The sequence below is a fragment of the Carassius gibelio genome, chromosome B2, assembly GCF_023724105.1.
Source record: "Carassius gibelio isolate Cgi1373 ecotype wild population from Czech Republic chromosome B2, carGib1.2-hapl.c, whole genome shotgun sequence".
NCBI lineage: Eukaryota > Metazoa > Chordata > Actinopteri > Cypriniformes > Cyprinidae > Carassius > Carassius gibelio.
Window position 1 is genome coordinate 24,953,660 of NC_068397.1, and position 22,560 is coordinate 24,976,219.

Consider the following 22,560-nt stretch of genomic DNA (forward strand, 5'->3'; position numbering starts at 1 on the left):
TACTTCGTTACTATACATCTCTGGTGAGGGGGTCACACAGTGGAGTCAGCTGTCATAACCGTCAGTGTCTTGTGTACTGCAAACACATATGAGCTTCATCACGGTGTCTGTCAAGTGACTCTATTTCCCTCTCAGGCTTGAACTGATGTTAAAACTATGGACATTATTTACTGTCTTTTTTTTTTAAAGATGAAGCCTGCGATTATGGAAAGAGCATTACATTTCTTATGAGTGCTTGTGGTGTTCGGCCAACCACAATGCACTGGGTCAGTTGGCCAATCAGAGCAAACTGTGCTTGTCAGAAGGAGGGACTTTATAGAAAATTATGTTTGAGAGAAGCGGGGCATAGAGGACCTACAATAATGTACAGTATTAAAAAATAATGTGTTTTTTTAACATTAAAACATGTCAACATATTCTGTTACACCAAAAACATAAAACAATGATCTATAAAAAAAAAAAAGGATCATATGACCCCTTGAACTTCGCTAGACTTGTGCTGCATTCACATGTCATAATTAGATCAGCTGTTAGCATGACACTGTTTCCTTCGACAAAAAGCCTATAAAGTTTTTCCATAGGCTTTTGGATTATCGCAAAAAAACAAAACAAAAAAAAAGCTCTGTGTTCAACCATAGTTCATAAAATTTACATGTTTTGTCCATCAAGATAATCTTCACAAAATAATTTGGATAAATCTTTAAGCCTAATAAAAGAAATTAGAAACTAAACGTAGGCTATAAACGAACTACAGCACCACGGTCGCTCACCATCAGCATCATTACCACCATGGTTCCGACTTTTTGAAACTTATTTTTAACATGTTCAGTGAATTATACATTTCAAAGTAAGGTGCATTAAAAGGCAATAAATCCTTGATTAATATCCATCCATCCATCCATCCATCTTCTTCCGCTTATCCTGGGCCGGGTCACGTGGCAGCAGTTTAAGCAGAGACACCCAGACTTCCCTCTCCCTATACACTTCCTTCAACTCTTCCTGGGGGATACCGAGGCGTTCCCAGGCCAGCCGAGAGACATAGTCCCTCCAGCGTTTTCTCTGTCTTCCCCGGGGGCCTACTCCCGGTGGGACATCCCCGGAACACAAATAACACGTTTTTGTATAGTATCTATTTCCCCCTTTTTAGAGCAGTAATAGCTTTCTTTAACAGCGCCGCCATTTTTCTCTGGTTCTGTGTGAGTTCCGGTGGTCACATGGTACAAGCCGTAGCTCTCAGAAAACTCCCAGTTTATAAGTTGTGTGAGTTCTACAGAACGTGACTTGCTTTTAAAGTTTGTATCTTGTAATTATGGTAATTAAGATATGTCATAAATGCACCTTTGATCTTATGATGTGTATTGACATCTTTGCCCGGCTGAACCAAGATGTTCATGTTTACTTTGTGCTAAAACTAGTAAAGAGGAAGAGATGATCAGTCAAGTGCCACTTGAACTGAGGCACTACAGAGCCACAAAACTGTATTTATCAATTAAATAAATAATAATAATAATAAAAATGAATTCTGTTACCTAGTTTTCCTACCACAAGAACCTGTGGCAGTGTGCATGGCTTGTCGAAAGTAGCAACAGTAATTAAGGGGGAGCCGTCTCACGTCGATTTTCTCACACTCTCTCAAATGAATTAAAGAGCAGTTGAGTTAAAACTGTAATAATACAGATTTGGCAACATGTCCAGTGCATATTTGTGTTTGTGCTCTGAAAACTGTCAAACGTTTCTTTTTACAAGGTGTTTTTGTAGCGTTGAGTGATGTAGCCAATCACAGACATATCTGTTGATTTCTTGAACACCTCTGATTGGCCACTGCTGTTTAAAACTCTTTTTAAGACTATGCAGAAGTTCTGCATTCTCGTAAATTCTCTCATTGTAACAAAGTTTAAACAAGTTAAATAAAAGACCCATTGTGCAATGTAAAGAGCTTAATTTATCATAACATAACTTTGTGAGATCATGATGAACTGATCAGTGAGTTAAAGGACGCAGCCTTCAGGATATCTCTTCAGAATTTGAATAGAAGTTTTTTTTTTTTTTCAGCTGCTTAAAGGACAAGCGATCACATACACTGTAAACATAGCAAAAGGTTTGGGAGTACCTCATAACATTTCACTTTTTGCAATTCCATCTTTGCCATAGTGATAACCAATGGACGGGAGAAAAATATAATATGTCATACAGATGCAATGTAAATGCAGATAGCTTTTTAGTTTGAATTTTTTTATCAAAATGTTTTTGAAAAGTGTTTACTATGTAAATGCGCTGACTTATACAGTACATCCATCGCTCAATGTGCATTGTTATTCTTGTGGTGAAAAGTTCAGTCATGACGTTAACTACTATGTGTAGCTGTCAGACAAAAACTTGTAAAGTTTTTTTTTTTTTTTTAACAAAACAACCCCACCCTCTTGGGAATTCTGACTGCCAGTTGAGCTCAAAGTTGGCAGCCTAAGGTTTAAGGAGCGGCCAGGTATAACACAACAAGCGTCCTGAGATTTCAATGTATTCCTCTTAGGTTTTCTAAGTCCATGAATTTCAAAGTAAACCCATGACATATAATTAGAGTGCAATTCAAAGTTAAAATAAGGGTTAAATATTAATGAATTAAAATATAATTACCTATACATTAAATAAGCCATTAAAACTCAGTTTTTACACAATATGTTCATTTGCACGATTGAAATTCTTAAATAGATGTTCTACATTTGTTTTTGAATAAATGTCAAAGAAATTAAACAATAAAACAAAGTTTACTTACGTAACCCTAAACTTAAAATGTGTTTAGAGATGTTCACGCGTCTGTCTGTCCCTCTGCTTTACCTCTCTGAACTGAACTGAATCTTATATATAACTTTACAACACCGATGAGGTTATCGCCCAGTATCCGCCCATCGTCCTATAGCTGTCTTGACGTTAAAGAGTCGATTTCTTGGAAATCTCTTATATTGACCGAACCGAACCTGCCGTTTCACTTTTACTTTCACTTTCGTGTCAGCATAACTGATTTGCTAATAAGAGAACACTCACCGTATCTGTAACGTTACTATTTATAGTGGGGGCCTTATAGGGTGCTGCAAGACTTTTGCTCCAGTTACGTCCTATAACGATCGGTAAGGTAATAAATAAATAAATAATAAATAAAAACTTTAAATATATCTTACTTGTCAATGTTAAATCACTTTTAAGCTAAGTGTCCATGTATCATCAACCCAACTGCACACTCGGACAACCCTGAGACTAATTAAGCACAACTGTTTATCAATTTCATAATGATTAATGACCTAGATCTCAGGTAAAATATAGTCTGTACCTATTTTAGAAACGTTTGATAATTGTCACAACATTTAGTCAACAGGCATTGTTCGGCAACGTAAAAAAAAAGTTTTTACACGCTGAAAGAACATATTTGCTTTTTGCGGTAGCTATAGAGTCATGGCATGTGGCAGGCTCATGTCTGCTCCGGTGTGTCTCATTGAAAACGGTGAAAATGGGCAGCTGCATGTGAGAAAAGAGGCCAAAGACATTCTGGATGGGATCAAGGCAGCGGCGTCGGACTGGGAGTAAAACCAGTACTGTTTACCAGGGCCCCCAAAGAAAGAGGGGGGGGGGGGATATTAGGATCTTGTGCAGCGCCCCTGGATCAAGGAGCCGGTGGTAGTGGTGTCTGTGGTACCGTATGGGGAAATCTTACTTCATGAAGACTTATATTCCAAGTCTTCTTAAGGCACAGTTTGATGCTTAGGGTCATAAATAGACAAACGTCATTATAATATACAATATAGTATAGTTTTGTTTTTTGTTTTTTTACACATTACATATGCTTTTAAATTTAACATGTGTTTAATTTAATTTGTCATCTTGGATAATAATGTCATTGTGATTGTCTCAGGCTTTGTGCTCTGCAGCACTATTGAATCGAAGACTAAAGGCATCTGGATGGTGTGTCCCTCACCCTTATAAAGAAGGACACACTCTGGTTCTGTTGGACACAGAGGGACTTGGTGACATAAGGAATATATGGGAGGAAGACATCAGCAAATACCCCCATTGCAACACGCATACATTAATTTCAGCATAAGTAACTTATCAAATTTGTTTACTTACTGTTGATAACAGTCAATATCTCAGGGAGATGAGAAACATGACACATGGATCTTCTCTCTGGCTTAGGAGTCATTGATAACATGGCACTGGAAAAGCTGCAGTATCGTTCTCACAAAAGAAGCACAAAACATGCACATCCAGTACAATAGATTAAAAACAATCTCTCATAGCACCTGTCTTATTCCTCCTGAACTGTGCTGAATGTAGCTATGTTACTGAGCTGACAGAGAACATTCGTGTGAAGGCAGAAGTGAGTCAAGATGAGGACAAGTCAGCAGATTTCATGCGTGTTTTTCCAGTATTTGTTTGGGATGTCGACTTAACTTTGGGACTGAAAATAGGAAACGTGCCGATAACATCAGATGAGTGTCTGGAGAGTGCACTGAAACTCAAATCAGGTGAGACATTACACACACAGTAAACACAATATACACTATCTGTTTATTACATTCAACTGTGCCTTATTAGAGCACATAATTAAAGTAAAAGCTCTTCTCAAAAAGAACCAGTTTTAGCTAGTAATTGAGAATTTGGTTCATTTTACCAACCCAAACCATTGAGTCTCGTTCATCAAAATGAACAAAAAATTTTTTCGAGTCATGTTGTTCATTTGATCAAATTATAATTAAAATGTTACATGTTACTTCCCCTACGTCTACTAGTCCTGTAAGCTTTAACCTATGCAGTCTGAGCCAGAAAGAGAATTTAATAGTTAATCTATCAAGTCCTCCGGTTTGACTTGTTCCTTATTATTATTATTATTATTATTATCATCATCATAATCATAATGATTTACTCGTACAGTTACTGCATTTCTGGTCTGGTCTCTGGTAGCTTTTTACTTCTTACAGTTTACAAATGTGTGAATTTCTGTCATGGTGGTTATTTTCCTTACACCAAATGTTGTCAAGTCAAGTCAATTCCTTTATAGAGCACAACATTAACACAACCATTGTTTATCCAAAGTGTTTTACAATAAAAGGTTACCTAAAAAGCAACAGAGATCAAAAATTAAAGGGCAAAGATATAAAATATAATAAAATAAAAATTTATATAAAAAAAACTAGTGGTGGGCATATATTATTTTTTTATCTATTTTAATCTCACTGTGATCTTGAAATTAATCTAGATTAAAATGGCTCATTCGAATTCTGCCGAAGGCATTCAGAATATGTGTGTTACCCAAATAAAATTCTTTGAGTCTTTGAGAAGGGGTTTATCAAGCTAGGTGGTGCATTAGAAAAGGGGCTCATCTCCTGTTTGCAAAATGCATCACAAAGTGCTTGAAAAAGCTGTAAACTAATTCCACACTGCACAATGTGCAAACAACATTACGCCTGTTTCACACCAATGTTTAAGTTTTTTTCAAGTTTGTAGGTGTCAAGGTACAGAAACCAAATAATTTAATGTAAAATAGCACTGGATAGTCTTCAATGTAAAAATGAAATATACAATCAAACCTACATTTATTCAGACACCTTCAACATTTCTCAAATTATTAGTTTTGCTATATCAAAACTTATACCTGGTGTCTGAATAATTTTTGGTTTGACTGTTAAAACTACAAAGTAATTCAGTCAAGAGCAGTGAGTGATTTTCTTTCATTTTCTTGGATTAACATTACAGCAGCCAGTAGCTAAATTAGTGCGTGGTCACTTTAAGAGATGATGAATGCATCCAGTATACCATTTTTTCCCTCAACTGTTTACTTTCACTCAAGAAATAACTGACAGTTTTTTCGAGCATAATTTCCAAGGTGGATATGACATAATATATTTGACATATTTTGTATGTATTTGTCGGCACAAGAGCAAAAATAATCAAATTCGATGTTCAAGTGTTTTGAGACGCCTTTCTCTTCGCAGAAGAGAGCTCGGTTCAGTGTCGCTGTCCGTGATATGCGTCTCGTTTTCTCTCTCTCTCTCTCTCTCTCTCTCTCTCTCTCTCTCTCTCTCGTGCGCACCAAACACAGTGCGCAAGTAACCAGCTACTTCATTCAGCTTTTCCGCGTATTGTGTTTGGATGCTTTAATGTTTAAATCGACAAGCGGTAAGGCATAAAAACACGTGAAAATGATAAGCTTTCATGACGATGCGCAGCAGTGGCCCGTCAACTGTCCTGAGCATCTTTTTAGGCTGGCCAAAAGTTCCGTACACAGCATCATTCAAATCCAAGGGTGTAAAAATGAGTCTTTTAAGTCTGATTTAAAAACACTGAGTTATGGAGATGCCCTGATACTAAAAGGTAAACTGTTTCAGAGTTTAGGAGCTGCAACGGCGAAACGAGAATGAGGGACAAATAACCTTTATCAAACACACCTGAGCATGCTAAACAATATCTTTGGGATCATTAGAAAATCACAAGCGGGTGGCTTTGATCATGGTTGGAGCCAAACTCTGCAGTGCATTGGACCTCCAGGGCAAGATTTGAGGAAGGGGGACCTAGAGGTTGTATATGGCTAGATAAGGTCACGGATATAATCCGAGGCTGACTTATGCAATGCCTTATATACAAAAAAATTATTTAAAATCAACTCTGAATTTGATAGGGAGACAATGCAATGAAGCAAAAAACAGGAGTAATATGCTCACTTTTTTATTTTTATTTATTTATTTTTTTCCTGTCAACCCGTAGATTTTTTTACATGGGGTTGTAAGTTATCACTAAGGGAGCCTAACCTACTTGTAAGAGTAGTATTGAGTGCAGCAGGGTCTAGCAGAAGCACCTCAGTTTTGTCATTGTTTAGTTACAAGAAATTGTTAGCTATCCAAGTTCTCACTTCATCAAAACATGAGAAAAGAAGTTGTAGAGAAGAGTCATTTTCGAGATTGATTGGAAGGTAAAGTTGTAGGTCATCTGCAAAGCAAATATAGTTAATACTATATTTCTGGAGAATGGAACATAGGGGAACCATTGTGACGGTTGGGTTTTGGGAAAAACACAAGGAGAGGGTAGGGTCCAATTGCAGGTATGGTTTATTGCACAAAAAGGTTAAATACAAAATAAAACTGTCTTGAGAGACAAACAAAACAGGGAACCGGATGAAACGGATAGGAAACTCGGAGGAACGAGAAGGTGAGGGGAAGTCTCGGGACGAGAACATAAGCACATAGGGTAAGGACTCCATACAGACAACAGAGAAGGACAGCTCTATATAGGGAGACTAATGACAAAGGATTGTCAGCACCTGTGCGATTTAATTGGAGTGCAATTACTGTGAAGACATGACAAGACTAGAGGAATTAAAGTGCCTATGATGAAGTGCCTAAGGAGAAGTGAGCTCACTAAGGAACACCCAGGAAAACAGAGACTGACAGCGTGACAACCATGTAGAGCGAGAACAATAAAGGGCCAAGAATAGAACTCTGAGGAACACCATAAGGGACGGTTGCAGAAAGTGAGGTGAACAACCGAATATTTGCTGAAAACATCCTACCCTTTAAGTAAGAGGTGAACCACTGTAATGCTGTGCCTTGAGCCCCTACTGCATATTGTAGTCATTTCAAGGGGATGTCATTGTCAATAGTGTCGAAGGCTGTACTCAAATTTAACAGTATCAGAATGGCAGATGCCTGTCACGTGATGAATGTATGACTCGATAAACCTGAAGACTCGAGAGATGAAATAATCAAATCTCTTTCTGGCTCAGACTGCATTGACTGAAACAGGTGAACTACTAGTACCAGTAAAGAACCTATAGAATATTGCAAATGCATGACTGAACGAATCACTCCCCAAGATGACTCACTCTTCCTGAGTCACATTAAAGATTCGTTCAAAATCAACAAATCATTCAAAAATGACACATCACAACTTTACACTACTCAAAACTCTTGTTTGAATCATCAGTGGCAAATTCTTTAAATATGAAAACATACTTACAGGCTCTGAGTCAGTACAGCCAGCATTGTAGTCTACTCTCCCAGGACCAGGAAACAGCCCTCCATAAAATCGCTGCACACATCTGAATATTTGGGCTGAACTGTTCTGGAATTTAACCACTGTTTTATAGTTGTGTTCTCTTTTGGGAGGCAAAACAAAGTATTTCCACTTCCGCAATGAAACGCACTATGTCTTTACGATAGGGCGGGGAGGCAACAATACTACAGCATAAAAAAGGTTGCGTTACCGCCACCTATCTCTCAAATGGTCCACCTGAGAGATCGGTGGCAGTTATGCACTTATAAGTCTGTGATCTGACATAAAGCAAGAAGACACTTTGTGCTTCTGCTACTGAAAACACTCTCAGGAGAGTTCAGACAGTTCAGACATTGCGATTTACTGACTAATGAATCACATCTGGATATCAATTTCTTTAATTATTACTGAACTTTAGATTTTAAGTTAAATATGGGCTGTAATATTTGTTTTAATGGATTTGATGTTGATAACTGCAAAAAGGTTAAAGGCATCATAAAGAATTGTAAAGGTATTTCCATAGAACTTGGTCTTCATCACCGCTATTTTCTGTTTCTATTTTGTTTTACTTTGTATTCATTGATATTCAATGTCATGTAAAAAAACAACAACTACTTTGAAACAAAGTGAAAGTGAAGTGACATTCAGCCAAGTATGGTGACCCATACTCAGAATTTGTGCTCTGCATTTAACCCATCCGAAATGCACGCGCACGCACGCACGCACGCACGCACAGAGCAGTGGGCAGCCATTTATGCTGCAGCGCCCGGGGAGCAGTTGGGGTTCGATGCCTTGCTCAAGGACACCTAAGTCATGGTATTGAAGGTGGAGAGAGAACTGTACATGCACTACCCCCACCCACAATTCCGTCCAGCCCGAGACTAGAACCCACAACCCTTCGATTGGGAGTCCAGCCCTCTAACCATTAGGCCACAACTTCCCCTAAACAACTTACTCTATATATAATAATTGTCTATTGCTTTCTTAGTTTTTATTTCAATGCGGTTTATTTGTCTTGTATGTTTAAACATCTGTTGCTAACTTATATTTCTTGCTATAAGATTTTGCTGTGATGTTGCCATTATCAACACACTTCATACAGACAGTAACTTAAACATGAATTAAAATGTATTTTAATATATTTTTGTGTGTGCCATAATGTCCTGAGATTATAATAAAGCAGCAGTTTAATTTAAATTTTTTTATTTTTAATTTGTTCTGATTGCAAACAGTTTTACTATATGCATAAATATAGAACATTTTTAAAATCCTGAACATTCACAGGTGCATCTTAACACTCCAGTCATTTTAGTGACCTAAACAATCTGCTATATTTTGCATGCAGTAGATTATCTCATGAGAGCTGACTTCTTGGGATTACATGATCAGCCAAATGATATTAACACTACCTCAGTTACCCTGCATTTACACACATACTTTTGATTATGGAATAAATATAGCACTGGAAAAGCTGCAGTATATTTCTTTCTTGCACAATAATGAATTTGGACACTACTCATAAACAATCAAAATATCACCCAGACCTATACTCCTTTTATGAATGCAAGAATCTTAAAAACGCATTACTTTAATGTGACGAGTGTCTATGGTTTGCTGTTCTTTCCTGTGAACTCAAGCATTAGAGGTAGGAGTTTTTCCATATTTCTGATAAGTACCATCAACACATCCATAAAACTGCTAGAACCTTTTTCTTCCTTCTCTTTTTTTAGATTGTTTATCTCTTCCTCAAGGAAATCAGCTTTCTCTTTAAAGCCTTTCATTAGCAGTTCTTTCATCTCCTTCAGTTTGCTCTCCATAGCTCTGTCCAGCTCCTGCTGCTGCTGCTCCATCTCAGATTTAAACTTCTCTTGCATCTGCTGTATCCTGGCTGCATGCTGTTTTCTCTCTTCCTGCAACATTCGCTCTCTCACTATTATTTTCTCCTCTTCTTCTTTACCCCTCTGTTCCAGCAGAGCACTCGCCTCTTTCTCCTCTGACCATTTAATTGAGGCATAGAGAGAAAAAACAAAGTAATGAGATTCTGTGATTATTTGCAGCACCATGCTATGACATTCAGTAGTGCAACACATTTGCTTGTTTGGTATGGCTTATATAAAAATGTTTCTCATATAACTCCATATTTAAAAGACAAACAGTTGAGAACCTTGGTGAGCAAGTTAGTTACAGTTAATATATTATTGTCATGGTCTGCCAAGTACAGAGTGGATCTGTTTGCCCCAATTTCTTTATAGGAACAAAAGGAATATGGCCAACAACACCACAAATGCAAACTGAAAACTGGTATGTGTATAGACAAAGACTGGCAAAACTGAACTGAAAACGTTCAGGGAAGGAAGTTAAGGAACTAATCAAGGGACACACTGATCTTAGTTTCTGTTAACCAAGGTGGCCGAATGTTTAAAGTCAATAGACTGACATGAAAGACACTGCATTTGTATGGTTATTGCTGACTAAAATGTGGATATCTAAGGAAAGACATATTATACATTGTATTACTTTTGTACTTTATTATTTGCAATTATTTAACTGGTCCTGTAAATTAGAATACATTTTATTTTATATACTTATGTTTTCATATTTATAAGCACATTACCCCATGCATACCTTTCTTCTAACCATTTCTAAATATACTGTTGTTGTATACATAATGCACGCAAATATAACATATATTGAATCCAAATATTTATTATTGAAGGCAATGGGCTTGGGCCATGTTAAAATGCTAGAAGACTTTTACTGTCTGCAGTGGTTCCCAATCGTGGTTCTGGAGAACCCCCAACACTGCACGCTTTTGGTTACTCCCTTATCTGACACACTCATTTGAGGTCTTGGAGTCTTCAGTAATGAGCTGACAAACTGAATCAGGTTTGTTTGAATAGGGAGACATCTAAAATGTGCATTGTTGGGGGTTCTCCAGAACCAGAACTGGGAACCAATGCCCTACTGTATAGTGATACATTTCTCTTGGATATGTGGCAGTATCAAATGCCTTGGAAGGTAAAACAGGTTAGATTAAGTACCAAAATGTTCCTGGATTAAACGACTAAAGGAACTGAGAAATATTTATTAGGCTGATTGTTCATAAAAGTTTACCTTGAATCTTTCTGTCATTTTCGGAGAGTTTTGTATCAATGCAGAGGATACTTTTTGATTCAGGTCCCCGGTCCTTCATAAACTCATTCAACATGGCCTCAGCCTGCACAAAAACATATTATTAATACACATTTATAGGAACACTTATACCCATGTACTCTATATTCACACAGCTGAAAGTCTCAAAAACACACAAAAAATGTCCTCACCGATACACCTTTGTTGGGTTCTCTGCGGTACTGTTCAACAATGGCGTCTCTGTCTCTGCAGTAGAGTTCATATCCTCCAGACTTACTGTACTCTCCATCCTGCAGCCGTTTATTCATGTCAGAGAACAGATTCTTCAGCATATCTCTGCACTTTCTCTCTGATGCCATCTCATTCTCTTGCAGTAGGCCTACAAAGCATTTACTTACAGCTTCCTAAAATATATAAACATATGGAAATACAATCTGAAACATGCACAAACACACACATTCAATGTCCTGAATGTTTGGGTAAACTGTTATTTTAATTTCGCTACCTGATGGACATACAGTAGAAATTAATTTGGTCACAAAACATTAATACAATGAATCAATCTCCAAACCCAACATATACTCTTCAGTATGGTTATGTTCAGGTGTGGGAGTGGGATAGGGTTAGGTTTTTTGGGGATAGCTATCTCAAGTTAACTTGGGACATTAGTGGAGACATATAATTTTCCTTCAAGAAAACATTGTACAACACCCCTTCCTATACTGTTACATTATAGGTTATATATATTACATTGTTCATTATCTGGCTCAGCTCAGTGTTCATGTTCAGTTCTCTCTTCACAGCAGTTGAGTCAGTGTACTGTTTGAGTAAATGAATTACTCCGGGATATTAGAACTAGGGTTAGAATTAACCCTTTAAGATAAAAAGTTGTTCCTGTTCAGTCTGTTAATAAATATCATATTCTTGATATTAAGCTGTTTCCACGAGTCCTTTATTCTCGTAATATTTTGACTTTATTCTCTAAATATTAAGACTTAAATTTCATAATCCTTCTCCCCCTCTAGCTTTATTAAAATAAATGCACCACTGTTTTCCTGCACATACAAGAGGCCACAAATATATAAAGATATAAACACAAAATGTCAGATTATTGGCCAATAAAATAACAATTATTAATAATGGCAGATTAATTTAATAAAATTTATATATTATTATATTATTAATAATTATATTATTATAATTATTATATTTTATTATTATTACGACTGCATGCTAATATCAGTTGGTTAGTGACTTAATATTTAAAACTTACCATCAGTTTTATTAGGTATTCTCCTTTTTCATCTTTAAAGGAGCCTTTAATGAATTCAGAGATGGCCAGATTGCTGAACTTCTGGTGCTCTGAGGTAATGTCAATCACACTTATTGGAAACATATTCTTCACCTGTGAAACAGAAATGTGCATGCAGTTTGCCAATGAAAGGCTGCCAAAACTGTGGTACCTAAACTAAAACTGTTCACCAAGTTGAACATCTTTATTTGACTCAAGTGAAAAACACATACTTTTGACTAACCTGCTACTGAATACTATCATGAACATAATACTTATCAAAATATTGATAAGTGTCTATAAAGCTGTCTATGATAAAAAAGAAACCTGAGATTTCATTAGTTATACCTCTAAAGTGTATTTGTATAAATGGAAGAAAAAAAAACTGAGAAAGGTTAAAGAAGCTTCAGTAAGTGCAATTTTATGTGTATGAGAGTCACAGTATTTAAGTGATTTAAGTGAGGTCTTACCTCTTCTATCCCACTCTGATATACTTTTATTGCTTTTTGAACAGCTGCCTCATTCTCTAAAATTGCAAGAGTAGCAACTGCATTGTCCAGACAGGGCACTTCACCATTGCTTATTGTGTCCACATAAATCTGCACCAGACGCCCGAGCACTGATAAAATGCACAAACACAGATAAATAAATGTACCTGTTTTACAGTCTTTTGGACTTTAATATCTACGATGGACTGTTTAATTGGTAAAACACTCACATTTGCCAGTAATCCTGTGTCCTCCTTTCAGAGTTTTCACAGGACTCTTATTAAAGACATGGTCACAGAAACGACCTGTGACCTCCAGAAAATCTGGTACAAGTTCCTGTTCTTTTAAGTTTTCTAAGTGTATTATGTTTTCAATCGAGGCGGGAGATGGGAATACAAAACAGTTCCGGGATGGGAAATAGTTTCGGATGCATTGACGAGGCAGGTTGTAGTCACTGATTTTCTTATTCACACCTAAATGAGTTTAACAAGAAAACATATTATTACCAAAATGCACTAAGTCAACATTTAGAAAATAGTGTTTAGAAAATAATATTTTCATTATACAAGTCACAATTTGTTTACCTTCAAATGCTGCTTGATGAATATTTCACATTAGCTGAATTAACTGAACTTAAATAAATAGTCAGACCTATCTGTCACACATGATGACTAATATAATTTTAGCCAGGGTTTTTCTGCTTTTTGTATTATTTGAAATGCATAGATTATTTCCAAGTCTTTGCATTTACAATGCTGGGGAGGGGGCAATCAATAGACCTTAATTATAGTAATTATTTCTTAAATACCTTTCTTCAGATCGAGGGCAAACTCAAGGTACTCATCTTCTGTCATTTTTTTTCCATCAGCTTCCAACTTCAATGTGAAATCCCTCAGTACCCAGATGAATGATGGGAAGAAACGCACAAAATGACAATCATCTCCTTCAGCTGCTCCATCTGGTATAGGTAATGGTGACCTGATGTTGATCTGCTCACTGAGCTCAGTAACGTAGCTAGAGCACATTGAGAAATAACAGCATCTTGCATAGTCTGTATAAATGAAAGAGGGTTACATGTGACAGAAAAAAGGATACTGCAGATTCTCCAATGCAGTGTTATCAATAGTGCCGCGGCTGTTGTACACCAATGTGCTGCTGAGCAGAACAGCCAGACAGAAGATCCAGCTGTCATTCTTAGAGTCTCCCTGAAACACACAGTGTCTTCAAATCAAATCATCCACAAATTAATACATATTTAGAAGAATAATAAGTCTACAGCTTTATCCTTGTCCTCACTTTGTCCACATCACCAAGTCCCTCTGTATCCAGCAGCACTAGAGTGTGTCCTTCTTTTTTAGGGTGAGGGACACACCACATCCAGATGCCTTTGGTCTTTGATTCAACAGCACTGCCAAGAGCAAAGCCTGAGACAAGCAAATTATATTTATATAACAACCCATTTTCATGCAACTGTTGTAAGAACTGACTTAATTATGACTGTATATTGTTAATGGCAAGGTAGCCGTCCAAAACAAATCACCTGACTGTTGTCCTGCCAGGCGGTTCATGAGGTAAGACTTCCCTGTGCGGTAGAGTCCCACCACAGACACCACCACCACTGGCTCCTTGATCCTGCTCAGGAACTCAAGGGCATGCTTACAGACGCTGAGTGATCCGTTCACATTCTCCACCAAACATATGGGTGAAGACATTAGTCCGGCGTTAGACATGCTGTCTCACTTTAGCTCATTCTGTATGTTCAAGGACAAAATATTTGAAGATGAACAGATTTCTTAAGGGTTTGACACGATGGTGAGTAATGATGACAGAATTTCCATTTGAGCTGTGAGACGTCCTGTGCGTTTTGTTTCAAAATCAAACAATACTTGTAAAAAGAAGACCTTTCATTCAAAAAATGTACAAAATTCTTTCATTGAAGTAAAACAATTGAAAGTGTGAGAAAACTCATATCATGAAATAAATGTTTTTCTCCAACACATACATGCACAATTATTGGCACCCTTAGAAATTCTTATGAGTATAATATCTATCATATTTACATATTTACATTTTAGCACATAAGGTTGCTGTTTCATAAAAGATGCTGAGAAAAGTGGGGATTAAAGTCCAAAACATGATTTAAAATAACCTAACAAATCGTGACTAAAGCGGTTTCATAAATTTCTATTTAAGTTCACTCAAGCTCCCTTATTCGATCCAGGTTTAATCGGGATCATCATAGGAGTCAGGATAATTTGATGTGCACGCTTACTCTTAAGCAGCTCTTAAAGGGGTCATATGATGCGATTTAAAATTTTCCTTTCTCTTTGGAGTGTTACAAACTCTTGGTGCATAAAGAAGATATGTAAAGTTGCAAAGGCTAAAGTCTAAAGATACTTAAAAAAAAAAACATTTTAAAAAGAGCCACAAAAACTATGGAAAACTATTAAAGAACAGAAAAAATATTCTAAATAAATACATAGCTTTCACACGCTCCTTGGATGCTCTCATTTCCCAAGTTGTGCTTCCTTCACTCTAAGGCTAAAACCTGTATTTCATGATCTGGGTCACTGTTTAATACAAAACCACACATAATGTTTCTACTGTATCTCTGTCAATCACTCTGATATTTAGTTAAAAGTTAGTCTTTAATCAGATCTGTGAATTACTGTATGCTCATGCTTTATAAAGTATAGCAACAATGTAGTTTGTAAAGTACAGTACTTTGCAAAAGTCTTAGGCACATTAGTATTTTCACCCCAAAAAAGGGTTTTAAGCAAGTTATTTATATCTTTTGTTGTAGTGTGTCAGTAGGAAATATCAGTTGACATTTCTAAACATTCATTTTGCCGTTAATTTTAATAATAATCAAGTGAGATTTTTGAATGCACAAGCAGTCTGACAACGGCTGGTGCTCCACATAGAGATCTGATCTCAATTTCTTCGTATCTGTCTGTTATTACGTGAAGAAACAGATGAAACCGAGACAGACACATTTCTAAAAACATAAACATTTGAAATATATCATTCTGTGTGTAATGAATGAATATACAAATTTCACTTTTTAAATGGAATTAGTGAAATAAATCAACTTTTTGATGAAAGAAAATTATTAAGATGAGTTTAGCATTTCCTTGAACATTTCCCATTTGCCCACCGATTTCTGTAATTTATTTTGCTACTTTCATCACACATTTAATTAATTATATATTCATTTTCAACAAAAATGGGTATATACACACATTTGTTTATTTATTTGTGTAATTATTTGTTTATTGTATTTGCAGGTTTGGTCCTACAAACTAAACAGACATTTAAAAGTATGCCTATACTTCAGTGCAAAATATAAAAAAAGCAAAAACATCTCTAGGTTACGTATGTAACCCTAGTTCCTCGAGGGAACGAGATGCTGCGTCAAAACGCTGCATCGAAACGCTTTTGGGAACGCGTTTAGCGTGAGCAACTCTGAATATCATATCTAATCTGTCTTATAGAAGAGCGTGACGTCACGGGCGGGCTGTTTCATAAAAGATGCTGAGAAAAGTGGGGATTAAAGTCCAAAACATGATTTAAAATAACCTAACAAATCGTGACTAAAGCGGTTTCATAAATTTCTATTTAAGTTCACTCAAGCTCCCTTATTCGATCCAGGTTTAATCGGGATCATCATAGGAGTCAGGATAATTTGATGTGCACGCTTACTCTTAAGCAGCTCTTAAAGGGGTCATATGATGCGATTTAAAATTTTCCTTTCTCTTTGGAGTGTTACAAACTCTTGGTGCATAAAGAAGATATGTAAAGTTGCAAAGGCTAAAGTCTAAAGATACTTAAAAAAAAAAACATTTTAAAAAGAGCCACAAAAACTATGGAAAACTATTAAAGAACAGAAAAAATATTCTAAATAAATACATAGCTTTCACACGCTCCTTGGATGCTCTCATTTCCCAAGTTGTGCTTCCTTCACTCTAAGGCTAATACCTGTATTTCATGATCTGGGTCACTGTTTAATACAAAACCACACATAATGTTTCTACTGTATCTCTGTCAATCACTCTGATATTTAGTTAAAAGTTAGTCTTTAATCAGATCTGTGAATTACTGTATGCTCATGCTTTATAAAGTATAGCAACAATGTAGTTTGTAAAGTACAGTACTTTGCAAAAGTCTTAGGCACATTAGTATTTTCACCCCAAAAAAGGGTTTTAAGCAAGTTATTTATATCTTTTGTTGTAGTGTGTCAGTAGGAAATATCAGTTGACATTTCTAAACATTCATTTTGCCGTTAATTTTAATAATAATCAAGTGAGATTTTTGAATGCACAAGCAGTCTGACAACGGCTGGTGCTCCACATAGAGATCTGATCTCAATTTCTTCGTATCTGTCTGTTATTACGTGAAGAAACAGATGAAACCGAGACAGACACATTTCTAAAAACATAAACATTTGAAATATATCATTCTGTGTGTAATGAATGAATATACAAATTTCACTTTTTAAATGGAATTAGTGAAATAAATCAACTTTTTGATGAAAGAAAATTATTAAGATGAGTTTAGCATTTCCTTGAACATTTCCCATTTGCCCACCGATTTCTGTAATTTATTTTGCTACTTTCATCACACATTTAATTAATTATATATTCATTTTCAACAAAAATGGGTATATACACACATTTGTTTATTTATTTGTGTAATTATTTGTTTATTGTATTTGCAGGTTTGGTCCTACAAACTAAATAGACATTTAAAAGTATGCCTATACTTCAGTGCAAAATATAAAAAAAGCAAAAACATCTCTAGGTTACGTATGTAACCCTAGTTCCTCGAGGGAACGAGATGCTGCGTCAAAACGCTGCATCGAAACGCTTTTGGGAACGCGTTTAGAGTGAGCAACTCTGAATATCATATCTAATCTGTCTTATAGAAGAGCGTGACGTCACGGGCGGGGTGACGTAAGCAACCAGGAAGCTATAAAGGCACGAGCCACGCAGCTGGCTTCAGCTTCGAGTACCAGCAAGCGCCGGCAGGGGTGCCAGCGCTTGTCTCAACTATCCAATGACTAATAGTCTGCTTAGAAGCAGGAAAACCCCTCTTGGGGGGGACCGCAGCACACAAGCAATTGGTCTGTTTTTTTCCTCCACAGGGCAGCTCTGTGGACGTATGCATCCAGCGCTCGAGCTGGACACACATAATTTAGCTTCTCTTGGTCGGGCTCCCGAAAGGGAGGAGGACAAAAGGCCTGCAGCACTACAGGTTGTGGTGTGCACCTTAGAGGGCACCTTAGGAACATATCCCGCTCGAGGGTATATGAACACTTTGGTCATGCCAGGTGCAAAATCAAGATAGGTAGGGGCCACTGAGAGGGCCTGTAAATCTCCTACTCTCCTCAGAGAGGTAATGGCCAACAGAAAGGCGGTTTTAAGAGTTAGATGTCTGTCTGAGATATCTTGAATCAGTTTGAATGGAGATTTGCAAAGAGCCTCTAACACCACACCCAAGTCCCAAGGGGGAACATGGGACCGTACTGGAGGTCTCAGCCTCAGCGCACCGCGGAGGAAACATGTAACTAAGGGGTGTCTTCCCAAAGACTGGCCATCGAGAAGGGCGTGGTAGGCCGCAATGGCCGCCACGTTAACCTTCAGCATGGAGTGGGTCAACCCTGCAGAGAGCCTGGCCTGTAGAAATTCCAGAACTGTACCAACTTGGCAGTTTGCTGGGTCTAGCTGGCGGTCTCTGCACCATGAGGTGAAGAGTTTCCACCTCAGGGCGTACAGTTTCCTCATTGAGGGAGCTCTGGATTGGAGGAGGGTCTCAACAACCTCGGTTGAGAGACCAGCTGCTAATAGTTGTGCCCCCTCAGGGGCCACACCCACAGCTTCCACAACTCTGGGCGAGGGTGAATTATCGTGCCCTGCGCCTGTGAGAGTAGGTCTGTCCTGATCGGTATCTCCCTTGGAGAGCCGTCGAGGAGCAAGACCAGGTCTGCGAACCATACTCGGCCAAGCCAGAACGAGGCCACTAATAACAGATTGACCCTGTCCTGGCATACTCTCGCCAGAACTACCGGGAGCAGAGCAATAGGGGGAAAGGCGTACAGACGAAGCCTCGGCAAGGTCTGTACCATAGCGTCCAGTCCCAGAGGAGCTGGATGAACTAGAGAGAACCAAAGGGGACATTGTGATGTCTCTTGAGTCGCAAAAAGGTCTACTTGAGCCCTGCCAAAAACTCTCCATATCTGCTTCACCACCTCGGGATGAAGCCTCTATTCCCCAGGCCTCGGCCCCTGCCTCGACAGTATGTCTGCTTCCACATTTAGTTTCCCAGGAATATATACTACTCTTAACGAGAGGAGTTTCCTCTGGGACCACACAAGGATCTGGTGCGCCAGCTTGTACAAGGGGTGCGAATGCAGACCTCCATGGTGGTTGATGTAAGAGACCACCGATGTGTTGTCGGTGCGTACCAACACATGGTGACCCCTTAGGTCTGGGAGAAAGTGCTTCAGTGCACGATAAACTGCTAGCATTTCTAGACAATTGATATGCCATGTCAGATGGCGACTGCTCCACAGACCACGTGCAGGGTGGCCACTCATGACTGCACCCCAGCCAGTGAGGGATGCATCCGTTGCTAGTATTACATGGTGACAAGGAGCTCCCAGCACTGGGCCCTGATTCAAGAACCAAGGTGTCCTCCACATGTCTAAAGCACGGAGGGAGTGCCATGTGACTTTGATAGTTCGAAGTGGATTGCCCCTCGGGGAAAATCCCTTGGTCTTGAATCCCCACTGTAGGGGTCCCATGTACAGCAGGCCAAGAGATATCACGTTGGACACAGCTGCCATCAGACCCAACAATCTTCGAAATTGTTTGACAGTGAGTGACTGGCCTTCTTTGACTCTCTCGACTGAGATGAGGATCGACTCGATACGAGCAGGGGACAATCGTGCCTGCATCGCGGTCAAATTCCATACTACGCCTAGATAGGTGGTTCTATGAACCGGAGAAAGCACACTCTTCTTGGCGTTCAGTCTCAAACCCAGCTCCCCCATATGTGCGAGAACGACATCTTGATGCCGAGCCGCAACCTGCTCTGACTGAGCTAAAATCAACCAATAGTTGAGAATGCAGATGCCCTGCATGGGCTGGGGAACCAGAGCCACGTCTACACATTTTGTGAACGTGCGGGCTGAGAGTGCAAGGCCGAAGGGAAGTACTCGATATTGGGCTTCGCCCCCGAAAGCGAACCTCAGAAACTTCCTGTGTTGTGGAAGGATGGAAATGTGGAAGTATGCATCTTTGAGATATATTATGACAGACCAGTCCTCGGACCTGATCTGACCTACAACATGCTTGATCGTGAGCATTTTGAACTTCAATCTCATAACTGAACGATTTAAGACCCTCAAGTCTATAATCAGACTCAACCCCCCATCCTTCTTTGGAACTGTGAAATACCGGCTGTATGAACCCGGACTCCCTGTCTTGAGGAGGGACTACATCGATAGCCTCCTTCTCTAATAGGGTTTTCACTTACTGTTCCATAACCAGACCCTGCCTGGGGCCGACTATCGTCGGAATTACCCCGTTGAATATCGGCAGTGCTGAACTGAATACGGTAGCTTTTTCTACTATGTGCAGGACCCATTGACATACATTTTGGCAGTAGTTTTCACGCTGCTAAATAATCTACTGGGGAATCAGTCTCTCGAGAATGACCTCTGGTGTAAGAGGCCCCCGCAGGGGGACCGCTGCGCCCTGGAACACTGGCAGGGTTGGCAGACCGGCCCCCAGAGGGCGCTGAGGCGAGACGGGCACCGTGTAATGCGGTGTACGCCGCTCTACCCCAGTAGGGGCCGCACTCTGCAGTCGTGACCAAAACGTGTCAGGACTTCTTAACTGAGGGCCTCACAGCCTGAAGTATGGCCCTCAGATCTGCCTTAGGCTGGGAAAACCCTGGTCCAGAGCGTTGCTTCAGCCTCCGGTCCCGACGCAGGGGGAGCGCGGACGGCAACGCTCTGACTATAGACTCAGAGGGCTGCTCCCGCCCAGCAGCCCCTCCACTATATATAATTTCTCAGAGTGAGATAAATGTCATTATATTCCTCAGAATTTAATGCAAACAAACAATCAGATGAGTAAACACGGTCTGCCTTGTTGGTATAATTCATATATAACTTCTCATAGTCAGATAGATACTGAATTCAATTCCTCAGAATTAATGCAGTTAACCAATCAGATCAGTTAAGACAGTCTGGTTTTGGTAAGATTTACATCAAAACTGAAAATGATGTGATACATGCGTTGCCTCGGCAACATGCGAGCCGCTTAGTCACACAAACAATATAAATCTCCTCAGAGATAACTAGCTGCAGCTGCGAGTTCACAGAGGGGGAAGGAACCGCTGCGCTTGCTTCCGAACCTCGAGAATGAACTCTAAATCTAGGGAATACGGGTGAAGATAGGCAGAGCCGTCTTCCCCCCGTCCTTAGATATGCGAGAAGCACAGTCAGCCCCCTTATTTTTTTCCCGAGAGCTGACTGCGTGAGCTCCGTTCCTCATTAATGCTGCTTGTTATACAGTTAGGCATAATATGTTTGTGAAACTGATGCTTGTGTAACTGTTTGTGCAACTGTGAGCTCATCGACGCCCTCCGTTTCAATCTCCTCGGAGAAAAAAAGGCGGTGCGTCACGGCCGTCACTCAGGGGGAAGGACCGCGGCACTCGGGCTTCCGCACCCGGAGATCGGGCAGATCTGGCGGGTGAGGTAGGAGATAGGGATGCGCCCGTCTCCATACCCTCCAGCAGATCTTATCTGCGAACCCAGCGAGTGCAGGCGCATGCACACACAGAGCGCTTGCTAAAAATACGCGAAGCTGAAGACAGCTGCGCGGCTCGTGCCTTTATAGCTTCCTGGTCGCTTACGTCACCCCGCCCGTGACGTCATGCTCTTCTATAAAACAGATTAGATATGATATTCAGAGTTGCTCACGCTAAACGCGTTCCCCAAAGCGTTTCGACGCAGCTCGAGTTCCTGAAGAGGAACTTGTTGGTCCTTATTCGCCCAAAACACACACACACACATACACACAATAATGAGTCATCATGTCGAAAGACTTTTAATCACTCTCACCAGCACAATGCAAATGATTGTCAATTGACAGGTCTCTTTCACCAGGAGACAATGGATGAGTTTTCCGGGTTTGGAATGCAGAATAACTCTTTTTACAGGGTTGAGCTTTTAAAGGAAGGCTATATGGAAGAGCATAGCAAATATTATTTTTGTTTTCCAAACTACCCAAAAGGCAAGAAAAACCTACTATTGCATTTCCACGACTTTCAAAAATCTTAAACATACGGAAATAGAACAGGGCAGTCAAAAGAGAGAAGGATGTTAGATCTATCGTCACTTCCACAGCAATAGCCCATTCGAAATCATTCATGACGTTATAGTGTTGTAGTAAAGACTATTGTAAGTGTTTTTAAGCCACATACAAGAAAAGAAAGTCGCTTACGTTGATCAACCTTAAAAGATATGTTTTAGTTACTAGAAGATCTTACCGATGTTGTTTCCCACTCCTGTAGTTTTCAGGTAAATTATTGTTTGAGATGACGA

At 39.2% G+C, this 22,560-nt stretch overlaps 2 protein-coding genes across 6 annotated transcripts in view; both read right to left on the reverse strand.

The window, feature by feature from the left end:
• LOC127950495 (guanylate-binding protein 1-like) overlaps positions 1-22,560 on the reverse strand; it is a 54,142-nt gene that overhangs the window by 7,063 nt on the left and 24,519 nt on the right. Inside the window, exon 1 of one of the 5 annotated variants that reach the window (XM_052547602.1) lies at positions 2,771-2,949. The exons of the other annotated variants lie outside the window; for them this stretch is intronic. The gene's annotated coding sequence lies outside the window, so the exon portion shown is untranslated. Of the gene's footprint in view, positions 1-2,770; positions 2,950-22,560 lie in introns of those variants that run through there. 5 annotated transcript variants of the gene reach the window in all.
• LOC127950496 (guanylate-binding protein 2) lies at positions 9,189-22,559 on the reverse strand. The gene is made up of 11 exons (XM_052547603.1): positions 22,506-22,559; positions 14,486-14,696; positions 14,242-14,369; positions 14,041-14,150; positions 13,754-13,959; positions 13,176-13,418; positions 12,928-13,076; positions 12,440-12,571; positions 11,358-11,570; positions 11,149-11,251; positions 9,189-10,027 (listed from the first exon to the last, which is right to left on the reverse strand). The coding sequence occupies exons 2-11, from the start codon at positions 14,673-14,675 to the stop codon at positions 9,639-9,641; spliced, it is 1,863 nt and encodes a 620-aa protein (XP_052403563.1). The 5' UTR covers positions 14,676-14,696; positions 22,506-22,559; the 3' UTR covers positions 9,189-9,638.